Source organism: Notamacropus eugenii, chromosome 3, assembly GCF_028372415.1.
Source record: "Notamacropus eugenii isolate mMacEug1 chromosome 3, mMacEug1.pri_v2, whole genome shotgun sequence".
NCBI classification, from domain to species: Eukaryota; Metazoa; Chordata; class Mammalia; order Diprotodontia; family Macropodidae; genus Notamacropus; species Notamacropus eugenii.
The window spans coordinates 69,289,877-69,304,435 of NC_092874.1; the positions used below are offsets into that span (position 1 = coordinate 69,289,877).

The 14,559-nt window shown below is 42.6% G+C and overlaps 1 protein-coding gene across 1 annotated transcript; it reads left to right on the top strand.

Moving 5' to 3' along the window:
- The first annotated feature begins 4,640 nt into the window (after positions 1-4,640).
- BAMBI (BMP and activin membrane bound inhibitor) lies at positions 4,641-10,563 on the top strand. The gene is made up of 3 exons (XM_072651839.1): positions 4,641-5,209; positions 8,883-9,170; positions 9,631-10,563. The coding sequence occupies exons 1-3, from the start codon at positions 5,134-5,136 to the stop codon at positions 10,047-10,049; spliced, it is 783 nt and encodes a 260-aa protein (XP_072507940.1). The 5' UTR covers positions 4,641-5,133; the 3' UTR covers positions 10,050-10,563.
- The last annotated feature ends 3,996 nt before the right edge of the window (positions 10,564-14,559 follow it).

Sequence of the window (14,559 nt, forward strand, 5' to 3'; positions counted from 1 at the left end):
TCCTTCCTTCCTTCCTTCCTTCTTTCCTTCCTTCCTTTCTTTTCCTGACATAATACTTTGTACATTTCAGGTACTTAATAAATGTATATTGAAATTATACTGTATCACAGTCTCTGAAGCAGATGAATGGAAATGGGGAATAGTTTAGTTGAAATAAAGATATCGCTATTTATTTAGCCAATAGGAGGCAGTTTGGCATACTAGATAGAATTTTGCAGTAGGTCAGAAAGACCTGAGTTCGAAACTTACCTCAGAAACTTATTAACTTTTGGATGTGGTTAAGTCACTTAACCTGCTTCAGTTTCCTCACCATAAAGTGAAGATAATAGCACATACCTCACAGGTTATGTGAGGATCAGTTGAGATAATACAGGCCATCCTAAAAGTCTTAAGGGCTGTTTAATCCTGCATAAAGCTTTAAAAATAAGTTTAAAACTGCACTAAGACTTATGGAACCCTCTGTTTTTGTAAAGAACTTCAAAACCCTTAAAATTCTATATAAATGTTAGTTATCATTAATGAGACCTCCAACTGAAAGATCCAATAACAGAGGTGAAGGCCTTCTGATTAGAGGAGTTATTAATAATGGGATTATCAAGGACAGAGGGATGAAGAGGTCTAAGCATTGAGTAATTGGGGTGGGGGTTGGGTGGTTTCTGGGGAACAGAGGAGAGGCATTCTGGAGATAAAGAGTCAATCAAATTGAAATAAATATCCGAAAGCTTTAATATCCAACAGAAACACTTTAGAGCAGAGACTATCTTGCTGTCCTATTTGGTGACTAAAACAGTCTTCAGGTGTCTAGGTGTTGCAGCGGATTGAGTACCAGGGCCTGAAATCAGGAAGACCCGAGTTCAAATCTGGCTTTTGACACTTACTAGATGTGTGACCCTGGGCAAGTCACTTAACCCTGTTTGTCTCAGTTTCCTCATCCCTCAAAATGAGCTGGAGAAGGAAATAGCAAACCACTCCAGTATCTTTGCTAAGAGAACGCCATGGACAGCACTATGCTTCTCATGAAGAATCTGATTGGACTGAACAAAGCCTGGAAAGACCTAAGACATATGCAGAGGCCAGTGACCATATAGGATATATTCCTCTGATAATTAAGTTGGCCTAATTAAATGAGTCTATCTATAACATAGGGCTATTTGGTGATCTGGAAGGTACTTTAAAAGCATGTTGGGAGAAAAGAGAAGTGGTAAGTGAATCTGTGGTCCATTTGTAAGACCTCATTGTATTTATGCTGGTCTGTGGGAGGGAGGAAGGCCCTTTAGGAATGTGGTCTTCAGTCAACAGAAGTAAAGCTCTGGGCTAACTTTCCTCCCAGTTTCTATCATACTGCCCCAGGCCTCTGCAGTCCTTATCTCCCATTCCATTTTGGCAGAAAAAAAAATGTTTCACTAGACTGTCATTCCTTTGAACTGGGCTAATCTTCCACCTCTGACCTTATTCCAATGAAAGTCAATTTTAGGTCTGAACTTCCAAATGCTACCGAGAATATGGGATTTAAAAAAGGTGCTCCTGGGAATTCTAGATCTCACCTGACCTCTGCTGAAAAGTCTGTATTTTGGAAAATTCATATAACATGCCTAAAGATTTGATTCTGTCATTAAATGGCTCGCAAGGCATAGCTTGGCAGTCGTGAGCCAAGCAGTAACTTGAAAATGAATCTGATGCAACTAAAGGTGTTTTTCTTCAGTATCATGGAAAGAAATTCCTGAAGGTGGGAATCACATATAACTTTGGTAAGTAGTTTTTTCTTTGGTGTTCAAATGCAATTATGCTAGATCTGATTACAGCTTTTACAGTATGGGTAGCAAAATTTTTCTGTGTTTTTGTTTTCTGTAGTTTCCATATAAAAACAAAATCTAGGAAATGATGTTATGGCATGTGGCAAAAGATGACAGTCCATAATAGTGAGAACTTCTGGTTCTAATACATACATTCACATGCAAGTCATACCTAGACCTTTATCCAGAGGAGGCAACAATCATTAATGCCTTGCATGGTCCTGCTGCTCCTAGTCAAAGACAGCTCCAAGCTCTTTTTCTGTGTTATAACATAATTTCCTTTTCTTTTTCTTCCTTTGTCCCAAAGCATGAAAGTTTTCTTAAACTGAAAGTCCAAAGAATGCCAGATTTTGTTTCCTTTATTCCTGCTATAAACATGTCCTTTATAGCAACCTACATATGAAAATAAGGAATGAAAAGGTCATCTTAAAAATTTTATGAAAATGATATAACAAAGACCTTTTTTTACCCTGAAGAGAGCCAGGAAGCTACCTGCTGAAGGCCTGGCATATTCTTTGTAAACAATTTTTTATTTTTCATGTTTTTCATTTCTCACAGTCATTTCTCCAATGACTTTGTTCCATCATCTGAGACACTGTCTCCTCCCCAAGGCCATGATACCCATATGGGTTATAAAATGTTAAGAAGCAGAGCTCTTCTTGAATATGATTTTCAACCATTAAAAATATCTGTAGCCATGAAACTATCTTAATATACCGTTGGAGGAATGACCAAAAAGAAGTTGTTCTGAATTATGAGAGAAGGTTGAATGTATTATTGTTACCAAAAACTTTGAAAAAATGCATACATAATGAACAAAAATAAAGTGCTAATTATCATATACCAGTGAACTTCCAAGATCGCTCCTCACAATCACTTCCAAGTTGGAGAATTAATTTCTTGATATCTAATAAAAGTTGGCAACTTTTAAAATTCAGTTTTTTTCTTTCTAATTTATGAGTAGTCTGCATCATAAGTGAAAGTATTAGTTGGTCGAAAGAAACAGAAATTGCAATGATTTAAACCTGGTTTAAGTAAACTTTACTTCAAAGACACACTCTCATAGCCTCTGAGAAACACAAACTATGTACTGTAGCTCTGTACTTTTGTGTCAGAACTAATTCTTCTTCAGTACTGGATTTGCCCCTCCCTTTCTTCAAATGGATTTTAATTCAGTGATTTTTTTTTTTTACAAAAGCTTTTCAAAGTTTTTCCAAGAATTTTCTATGGAAACATTTTCTTTTCAAAGGTCATTTCCTCTATTATCTCCTTCTCAGTAAAATTTGTAAACATCTAACATCTTTTGAACTTTAAGGCTAGGACGCTTTTAGGTGATTCCACCCAAAGGATCGGTTCTCATTTCTCAGCACTAAAGTTCACTACTGTTTTAAGGGATTTGACCTAACACCTGCCACCTCAAGTATAAAATAAATAAATGCGTCTCCAGGGAGATGCTTTTTTTCTTAAACAACCAGAAGACAGTGTCTGTTTTTGTACCTGTTTGGGTTGGAGAACTTTGTATAGGTTAGTCTTAAAAGGCAACTTTGCCATGGTTTTGAATGTAGTTTGTTGCAGTCCTGTGGGGAATTCACTGGAGAGAGTTTCGAACCAAATCGCCCAAAACCTAACCTGACTTGGGTGTGTTAGTTGGCAGACTTCTGAGCAAGCTCTAATAAGTGAATTAGCATCTCAGTAAGGAGATCACTGCGGGACTGATATTGATCAGGTTCTGCCTGTGTGTTTGCCTGCGATTGTTTGGGGGGGATAATTGAGTGTCAGTCTCGGTCTGTGTCGTCTCACTGGCGCCTGGTGCTTTTGGATTTGCTAATTTTCGTTAAGTGTCTCTAGCTGGCTACTCGTACCCAGTCTACTGGGGAGAAAGAACCAACTCGGCTCCTTCAGATCAACAGTCTGTCTGTCTGGGCTTTATTGATCACGGGGGAGGGTGGTTCAAGGAGGGTGAGTGTGGCAGGGAGAAGAATGGGATTCGGCTGAAAACGACCTCCTTTCCCAACCTGGCAGCTATAGGTGTGCCCCTGGGTTTGAGAGTCTCGCTTCTCCTAATATTTCCCCCAAAAGCTCTTGTAACAAAGTGACAGGACTGCCCCGGGATGCCTAGAACCGAAGGTTGAGGGACCGACACACCTGTTCTCTAGGGTTGCGCTGTTTTGGGCACAGGTTGGCATACAGACGAGTGTTGAGATGGAGGGAAGGGGAGATGTGAAGGTTAAGGCTTTGTGGAGGTCGAGAGGAAGGCAAGCATGGGTAAGGAAATGAAAACCAGTTGGGATGCGGAGAGAGCTCGCAGGGCCGAGAAAAGAGCATAGGAGTTGCGTTTGCTCGAGCCCCTCCTAGCTGTGCGGATTCCTGGGGTCACTGCGTCTCTGGCCTCAGTTTCCTCCCTTGTAAAACAAGGATGATACTTGCCTTACCTACCTCGTGGGACTGTGGTGAGGGCAGCACTTTGTACAGAGCTGTATAAATGCAAGCTATTAAAATATTTTAAAGGTGGGGGAAATAAACATGGGGTGGGGACAAAAGTTGGTGGGTGACCGTGTGTGTGTGTGTGTGTGTGTGTGTGCGTGCGTGTGTCACGAGTGGGAGCAAACACTGAGAAGTCAGGCTGCACGCTCTAGCTCAGAAGCTCTCTCCAGGTCCGCAGATCTGGAAGCCAAATCCGACCCCTCCCTCGCGCCCATCACCCCCCCCCCCCCACCTCGAAATTGACTGACAAAGGCTGCTGGGCCAATCCCGGCGGCGTACCGCGGTGCTGGCGCTCGCAGGGGGCGGGGCAGGGGGCGGGGCAGGGGCGGGGCTCGGCGGGCCAAGCTCAGGGTTCCGCGGCGCTATTTACGGCGCAGAGGGCCAGCTAGCCCAGGCAGAGGCTCCAGCGCAGGCCGAGCGGAGAGTCCCCTTCCCGCAGCTTTGGGGAGCTTTGCAAACGTTTTCTTCCTTTCAAAGAAAGCCATCTGTTTGGTGCGGGCGGCCGGGCCGGCTGAGCCCGCCTCCCCGGGCTGGAGCAGCAGGAACGGGCGGCGGCGGAGCCTGGAGAGCAGCGCCGGGACGGCTTCCTGGCTTGGCCGAGGCGGCGGCAAAACTTTGCCTCCTGCCTTCCCTCTGTTCTCCAGCGGCCGGCGGGGAGCGGCTCCTCTGCCGCGGACGGTGCCCGGAGCCCCCGGTCTTCGGAAGGACCGACGAGAAGGCGAGCGGGGACTTGGGCGACCCGGGGGCGCCGGCCGCGCGCCCATGAGCAGCCCGGCTGGGGCGTCCTAGGCTGCGGCGGAGCCCCCCGACATCGGGAGCCCCGGGCGGGGGCGCGACGCCAGGGTGGGGGGGTTAAATGGATCGCCATTCCAGCTACATCTTCGTCTGGCTGCAGATCGAGCTGTGCGCCATGGCCATCCTGCTCACCAAAGGTGAGTGAGCGGGGGGCGCGCCCGGGGGCGCCTGCAGGGTCTGTGGGGGTGCGCCTGCACGGCCATCCGGGAGGTGGAAGCCCCTCTCTCGCAGGCTTCTTGGAGAAGTGGGTGGTTCTTTTCCCTCCCCCACCGGCCCCACACCCCGACTTTTCCTCGTGGGGGGAGGAGAATGGGAGCAGAGTATCCGAGCGCGGAGTGGTGTGGAACGGCGCAGCTTGTGGGCCCGGGCCGGGGGAGCCGGGGCAGCCCGGGCAGCCCAGCTCCAGCGCCGGGGCCCAGGGGGCTTTGACGCCGGCTGCCAAGCCTTTGTTAGCAGCAGGTGAGGTTTCCCCCGCGGCGCGTCGGGGCCCACCGGGCACAAGTTGGGGCGCTCCTAGAAGGGGCTGCTGGAAACGCGGGCGCCGCGGACTGGGGCTCTCCCTTCCCCCGGTCCCTCCGCCTCCGCTGCCCCTTCCAGATCCCTGAGTGGTTGCCCCGCTTCATTGATGCAAAGTCAGACCTCCGGGGCAAGTGGCTGTCAAAATGTTTTTGTTAGTCCGTCCTTAATGAACTTGTGAACGTTTCCAGTGGTGGAGCTAGGGCCATCTGAAGCGGCTCAGAGCACCGCCTCTTCTCCCCGAGGGGGTGTGTGTGTGTGTGTGTGTGTGTGTGTGTGTGTGTGTGTGTGTGTGTGTGTGTGTGTGTGTGTGTGTGTGTGTGTGTGTGTGTGTGTGTGTGTGTGTGTGTGTGTGTGTGTCTGTGTGTGTGTGTCTGTGTGTGTCTCTGTGTGTATGTCTGTGTGTGTGCTCGCGTGTTGCCCCCTTTGCCAGGACGGGCAAGGATGTCCACTCAACGGTACACCTCTTAATTCCCCACCGGTGGCTTCATACTTTACACAGACGGACAGGGACGTTTTCTCAACCGCATTTTTTTCCACTTTTCCAGTAGAACTGGATGGATTTCCTTTACACTTTGTTAGATTCTCCTTCCTCCCGCCCCCCCCAACAGTATATGAATAGATAATATATGTATTTTAAGTAAGGAGCGGTATTTAGCTTTTCCATCACCCCCCTTCCTATAATTGCCATGTTCCCTCCATGAGGTTAAAGGATAAGCTAGCGAAGGGATGATGATGTGCTACAGTATTTATTTATTTTGGAAGGAAGGGTGTAATTAACCCTAAATAACAACCCTTGCAGCCTGCAGAGAGAAGCCTTCTGGCCCCATCAAAGGCAGGCAGAACAGGGAGTGACTGAGACTGATGTGAAGTCACAGATACTGAAACTATGTGCCTGATAATGATATAATTAGGGGATCACAGACTTCTGGCTGCTGTTAACTTCAAAAGCTTTAAGGGAAGCCTGCAGTCTCCTGTAGCCATCTTTGACTAAAAGCAGACATTTTTGTTTAATAGCTACATACAGTAACAAGAATGGGGAGGGGGGAAACAGAAGAGCATTGTTCACTGTTTCAAAATACCAGTACCCTTTCTGGCCTTTTGCATACCACAGGAAGAAACTTTATGAAACGACAAAAAATTACAGTTTGAATACAGTAGTACAAAAGTTCATTCTCTTTGCGAGGAAAAGAAATGTCGCTCTAATTAAAAAGAGTTGTTACAATCTTATGACTAGCCTGTCCAAATTTGTTTATTAGACCATTTTAGGTCAATAAAAATTAACATTTTAAAGGGGGTCTTACAAACACATAAAATGGCATCTTATGTTCAGTTTTTCCATCTTAATAATTAAAGTGTTTTATTATGTGTAAAAATTTTTTTTTAAGTAATTTACTTTTATTTCACTTCCTTAAGTTGGAAGTGAAAACTCTTTACTCTTTACAGGGACTTAAGAGACTCATCATACCTTCAAGATCTGTTGATATTACATGAAAAACACTGACAAATGTTCAGGGGAAGAAACTACAGAGAGACCTGGGGGAAAACTTCCTGAACCTGGGGTAGGGGATTGCAGAGAGTAGGGAAAGGAACGAAGCTCACTTTACTTTGGGTTATATTAAGCCCAAGAGACTGAATTCAGACTTAGCAGCAGGATACTCCATCTTTTGACCAATGTTTAAACCCAGCTGCCAGAGGGTTGTGTGTTCTTGTATTAGAGCCTAGAAACAGTGGCAGGAGCAGCCTTGTGGGCCAAGGTGGGCTGAAAATGAGACAGAAAAATCAGGTGATTCACCTTTCACAGGCCATGTAGTGTTTGTGGATGAACTTAGAAAGAAAAGGCAGAGGGAGCTTGGGGGAGAGAGCTAGAGTAGGTTTTCTAGGAGAATCATTGGGCACTTATTTTCAGAGTTTAGACTTCAAATGCAAGACAGATTTCCAGATTTTGAAAACCTGGCATGGAAAGAAGGTACATCAGTTTGAGTGAAAGTTGCCTCAGCTACTGCATAGAACAGTGAGTGAAGTCTGATCCGATGGGACTTCAAGATTAGAGATAGCTCTGGATCCTGGAATATTTGAGCTTTAATTTTTATATAGCAAAGTGTCACATTGCTTTTAAGAGGTGAGGGAGCTCACAAAATGAGTTTTATGAAAGAAACTTTTAAAAATCACTTCCTCTAGAAATTTTTGAGGTTTCCTGAAAGATTTTTTGGGGTGGGGGGAAGTTTAGTACAACCGGTGGAGGATTTTCCAGTTTAAATGTTTCCTCTTTTAGGTCACATGTTGAATTTCATGTAAAACTGGAAGGGAGGGTGAGCTAATATGAAAGGGAGGGGAGGAGAGGGAGGAGACTCTTGAACATTTTGCAGATTTGCCTCTTTTTATGACTTTCCATTTAGGTTGAAAGAAATTGACTTTGGCAAACAAACCACTAATTGTAAACTGCTCTGTGCCCATTTTACAGTATACTGGCTAAAAAACTCCTTTGCATGAAAAGATCTTTATAGGAAAAGTTGCCTTTTCTGGAGACACTGCAGAGTGGCTGCCCAGTTTCGTAGTTTTTAAAGCCTCTGACTGAAAAAAGTTTCTAGATTGTTATGGTTCTACTTAATAACTTTATAAGGTGTTAGGTAAAGCTCTTAAACCTTGGCACAGCTCTTAGAGGTAGTAAACAATTCAGCAGTTCCGATCAAATATTTATACTGACAAAATCAAAAAGCCCAGCATTTTTATGTTCTCTGGTCATGTGGGAATGAAGTGAATAAATAATGTAATTTACCTTTCCTGTTAAGGGGGGAAACATCAAGAAAAAAGAAATTATTACTTTTTTTTTAAAAGCACTGTTTTAATTACCCTCTAGCTCTTCAGAAATTTGTGACTGTAAAACTGTTGATCATAGCTTATGGTCAGAATGTTGCATTATGGAATTCTTATAGGAACTGGAGTTTAATCACCACTTATCCATAGTACTTTCTCAGTAATGTTCCATGATGATAATATACAGTACAGTTGAATGCTCTAAAGTGACTTCTCACCCATAACTTCTCCTTTGGTTTGTTTTAATGCTCAATTCCCACCCCCCTCCAAAAAAAAAAAAAAGATAGAAAAGTCATTGAAAAAGACCTTGGATGATATTTTACTATAGTGAACTAGCTACAGAAATTTTTCCTGGTAGGCCTTCCCCCCCAGACCCCCTTTCCATACTCTCCCTTCTATCTCCCCCTGTCTTTCCCCCAGCCCTACTTCCATTTGGGGCCAGGTAGCTGAGTTTGACATGACTTCTTCCCTTTTCAGGTGAAATCCGATGCTACTGTGATGCAGCCCACTGTGTTGCAACTGGCTATATGTGTAAATCAGAGCTGAATGCCTGCTTCTCGAGACTTCTTGACCCCCAGAACACGCATTCCCCACTTACTCATGGCTGCCTGGACTCTATTGCAAGCACCGCAGACCTCTGCCAAGCCAAACAGTCACAAAACCACTCTGGCCCCACTGTGCCCACGTTGGAATGTTGTCCTGAAGATATGTGTAACTACAGAGGGCTGCACGATGTTCTCTCTGCGCCCAAGGGTGAGACCTCAGGTAGGGAGAAGGTGGCTTTGTAACTCAGCTGCTTGCCTGATCTGTAGGCCTGTGACAGCCAAGACTTTGTACGTCTGCTGTTGATTTGGTTGTTAATGTCATTAGAGACACCAGAGGGAGAGGCATGGCTGGATGCAAAAAGGCGTCTCTCTTGAGTAGCTTTTATGTCTGCACAAGCATAAGATGTCTGTCTGCCTAATAGGCTTGGCCTGTTTTTTTCAACATTTCTAAGAGATTAAAGAACATTAGTCCTCATTCGTATTTGGCGACTTAGAGATGGTAGTCCCTAGCTTAATATTTAAAAATGGGTTGGGATCGTCTTCCTGGCACTTTTGTGGCAAGTAACTCTTGGGTCGTTTCATTGTAATCTTGTGTTTTGTTCATATGGAATATGTCCAGATTGACTCATCACTAAATTCAAATAAGAGTATTGATGGTTTTCTCATCCCATTCCCGGCAGGACAAGGAAGCCGATATCAGCATGACAGCAGCCGAAATCTCATCACCAAGGTCCAGGAGCTGACCTCTTCCAAGGAATTGTGGTTCAGAGCAGCTGTCATAGCGGTACCCATAGCCGGTGGGCTGATCTTAGTGTTACTTATCATGTTAGCTCTGAGGATGCTCCGAAGTGAAAATAAGAGACTTCAGGACCAGCGGCAGCAGATGATTTCCCGTTTGCACTATAGTTTTCATGGACACCATTCCAAAAAGGGACAGGTGGCGAAGTTAGACTTGGAATGCATGGTGCCAGTCAGCGGGCATGAGAATTGCTGTATGAGCTGTGATAAAATGAGACAAACAGACCTCAGCAACGAGAAAATCCTCTCCCTGGTTCATTGGGGAATGTACAGTGGGCATGGGAAGCTGGAATTTGTATGACCAAGTTTTACCTGAATTAAACTTAATGGGAAAAAAATCAAAAACCAAAACTCTTGAAGACCTTTGGGTTCTGCTGGACAGGAGCACTTTATCTGAAGAAAAACAAAACAAAATTCACTAATCGTCTTTGAGAGAGAAAATAACCTCTACAGACAGAGTCTTGGAGATTTCTTCTGAAGGATTATTTGCACAGATTTAAAATACACTCAAATGTATTATTTGCTTTAAAACTGTAAAAGTGAAAAGTAGAAGTTGTACACTGTCACCAGGGTTATTTGAACTGTAGGGAGCTGGAAATGAGTATCAAAATAAACTGAAATATACAGTATACAAGCTCCTACATGTTTCTCGATTTATTGTAAAGATTTAAATATATATATATATTTTGTCTGAAATTTAGTGGTGTCTTTCTTAAATTAAAAAAATAGTTGGAAGATGATCTAACTACAGGATTAACTTGTATATTTGAGGCTCTGTTGCAAGGAATCAATGCTCAATAAATGTTTTGATCTGATCTGTTACAGTGTTAAAAGTACCACATGTATTGTTTGGGGTATGTTGAATAGTGCCTGAATCTGCAATATCCATCCGTCTTTCCCTTACTCAGAATTGTCTGTGTGAGGAGAATCCTGTTTTTCAGCCTTCTCTGTGATACTAGTTTTAATTATCCCAGGTCAGGTATGTCAGTCAAATCTCTATGAAATGCTTCTAGTGTTGGTCTTCATTGACTTCACCCTTTTGGTTTTAAGCTATTCTCCCTCATCCCCAGCATCTAAATTTTCTTATTTAAGTTGATCACTTTTTTCTTGTATCGTTGAGTGATTGATTCCTTATTCCATTTTGTCTCAAGCTTAAATGGGCTAAATTTTCCATTATAATGTGGTTCTTATTTCCCAAAACCTGTTCATCCCTCATACTGATATCTCCCTTATCCCCCTCAGTTCTTAGAGAACCTGACAAAACTGAGCCTGGTATGCCAGCTAAGATTGGAAAATGTATGGTGGTAGGAAGTCATCACTTCGGCTTATTTGACACTTAGCCCTTGATTAATGCCACCCAATGTAGCGTTGATGTTAGCCAAGTGATTAATGTGGTTAAAATAAACAAGATCATATTCACTATCTTCTTCAGTACTTTCTTTGGGTGGATACCACTCAGCTTTAATTCATACTTAATCTATGTATGCCTACTGGCCACAGTATCTGTTTGACTTGCTGAGGACCTATGAACTTGTATATGTGTGAGAATAGGTTTTCTCTTCTATGACTTGGAAAATACCATTTGCTTTTACTGTCCATTTCTGGAGCATATTATTTTTGTGAAAAGTTTAAAAAAAATTGAGCCTATAATGAGGTGAATGTAATGGTCAGTTCTACCTACAGCTAGAGAGATCCCAGTTAAATTGAATGCTTGCATCAATTTTGCTCTATCATGGTCCCATGAGGCCTGTCTAGGGGATGAAGTGAATGAGACTTTGGAATAATAAGGAAGCCTTTTAAAATTAAATATTTAAAATTACCACATTAGCATCATGCTTTTTTGAGGTTCCTGATAAAAGTTAATTTTAGGGCCAAATTTTAGTGTCCTTTATTGATATTTTAGTTTGTTCAACCTGGAAACAAGTTAAAAACCTAGAGCCTCTTGGACTTCTGTTTTTTATATATTCCTGTTTAGTCTTTGCCACTATTGTATAAAGTTTTGGATGGTCCCTCAAGGAGGATTTCTACATATAGATCTGCCAGTTTTATCAGGCTGAACTGACGTTTCTCCATCCACTACCACCCCATGGCAATATCAGATGATTCTGATATACTGGTACCCCAGGGACAATTTATCATGAAAAAAAGTCAAACTTCTCATAGGTCCTTTAGTTCGGTCCTTTCTTGAATGGGCAGGGAGTAGTATTTGCAGTAGACCCACAGTTGTGCTGGGAGTCAGGCTTAATCAATTAGTACCTGTGTCACTTTGGGGCAGATTATTTGATCTCTCTGGGCTTCCCTTTACCTTAAAATGAGAGAGGTGGATTAGATGGCCTCTAAATCTGATCTGATCTAAATCCGTTAGGCCTCTCCAACATCTCTGGTGGGAAGGGATCCTCTTCCAAGGCAGCACATTCCCTGTTGGATTGGTGGTAGTTATTAAGAAGTTTTTTGTTATATGTGACTGGAATCTGCTTCAGCAGCTTTAACTCATGGCTCTCAGTTCTGCCCTCTAGGACCAAGTAGAATAAGCCTTGTCACTTCCAGATAACAGACCTTCAAATACTTGGAGATGATTAGGTTTCCCAATTTCAGTTCATAAATTCTTGTCAGAAAATTGACATCAAGTTAAATCATGAAATTAAAAGTTATATCAATGTGAACAAAATTAAATTTGAACTGGTTAACTCCTACAAGAAGGAATAGATTTAGGGTCTGAGCTGGGAAGATTATTTTCAGAAAATGCAATAGCTTCTCCTGTTCCTTTGTCCGATATTTCTAACTGCGTATTCCTTCTGCCCCATCCTCCAAATGAATGTGTCTCTGTTGGCTTCACCTTTTCATGGAGGTCTGGTCCTATGCCTACTAGAAGTCAGCTGATTTCTGATCCTGCTTTTCAAACTAGGTAAATAACGAATAGGTCAGGGGTAGCTAGGTGGCACAATAGAACACTGGTCCTGGAGACAGGAGGACCTGAGTTCAAATGTGGCCTCAGATACTTGACACTTAGTAACTGTGTGACCTTGGGCAAGTCATTTAACCCCAAATGCCTCCAGTCTCTTGACCTAAAGATTGTCCCTGTAACTCTCCACATTATCTAGAACTTCATTTCTACCTTTTTTATATGATCTTAATTCTGTGATGCCAGATTCAATGCCTTTCCATAGATAAATTGGAGTTTCGATATGAAAACACCATGTTTCTTAGACTTTGAACAAAGCTTGAGTTATTTTGTGTAAAGCTAGCCAGGCAATGGGTCTAGGTTGTTTTTTTTCAGGAGGACCTCTGAGGCAGAGATTTTGAGAGATCTATAATCCAAGAAGAATAGCACTCATTGACCAAAGGGGGAGTAGGTTCTAGAGTCCATTCTAGGCCAGATAGGAGGGGGTTTACTTTGTTTTCAAATACTGCTCCATTTCAGTGGTGGTAGGATCAAGACCCAAGCTCTACCATAGAATTGTGTCCTCTTTGTTTTGAGCAGGGAATTATCCCCAGCTAAGGAGTGATTATTTCAGAATACCTATGATAGTCCTTTAGCCTGTGTTCTTGGCCATCTTGTTCTGCACTATAGTTCTAACTTTTTGTTTTTTTCCTCTCTCCTTTTGAATTGGTCTCAGACTTCCTGGGGATTGGTTTATGTGTCTCCTCCTAACTTCTGCTGAACTGATTCTATTAAAAACACTGTACCACAGGGGGTTTGACCTTCTAAAATACCAAACATGTATGCTTTAGATAATCACAAAGCTCCCCTCTCTAAAGAGCCTGTAAATCTGGTTTCAATATTGGGTGATTACAGGCTAAAAGCTTGAAAGCAACCAGTGGCATCCAGTATCAGGGAGCTGGAAGTAGCCTTTTCAGAGCTAGGATAATTTTCTTATGTCCAAATGATCCTCTATTTTCTGCCTTTTACCTTCCTCCCTCTCTTCCAAATAACCTAAGATCTTTTAGAAACTTTGTGCTTTAAAGATTATATAATTAAAAGAGTTATACTATCAGTGATGGACTGACCTGCTATGACAGTTTAAATATATAGGAACTTGGACCTCCATCTTTCTGGGTGATTGTTTTCTTTACTTAGGATGACTGAGAATCACAAATGAAGGACTGCAAACTAGACATTGGGTGTTTCCATCTCTTTCTTGGTTTGCTGTCTTTGGAGAAGAATCATCTTTTCTAATTTTCAGGTTGGTTTGCAGTGGTTTTCCTTCCAAATAACCTAAAGGGTTGATGATAGAAGTATTTCGATTTTAGGTAACTGTTGATGGTTTTCTCGCAGAAAACATCCAATGGAATGGCAATTTCTGTGGCAGTTCTGCTACTTGCATCCAGTTTATCCTCTCAGGAAACTGGAGCAGAGGTCTGTTTTGATAACAGGCATTTATGTAAATTTGCAAAGCACTGTACATTGGATCCCACTGGAATCTTACTACACTTCCGTGGATGAGGTATTATAATCCTCATTTTACAGATAGGGAAATTGAGGCTTATTGAGGTTAAGTGACTTGGACATTATCACACAGGTTTGAATCCCAGCCTTCCTGACTCAGTCCAAAACTCTATCCACTGCATCATGCTCATTCTATCCAATTTGGTAAACTGCGTGAACCCATTCTGGATCTCTGAGGCTATTAAGTTTCAAGAAAGTTGAATGTATGATTTCCAGTAGGAAGGGCTTTTAGGGATATTAGTCCCAACCTGTTATTTTACAAATGAGGAAAATGAATCCCAGAAAAGTGAAATAATTTGCTTAAAGTCACAAGGAAATAATAATCTAATAATAGCTCACAGTTATATACTGCCTTTAAGGTATA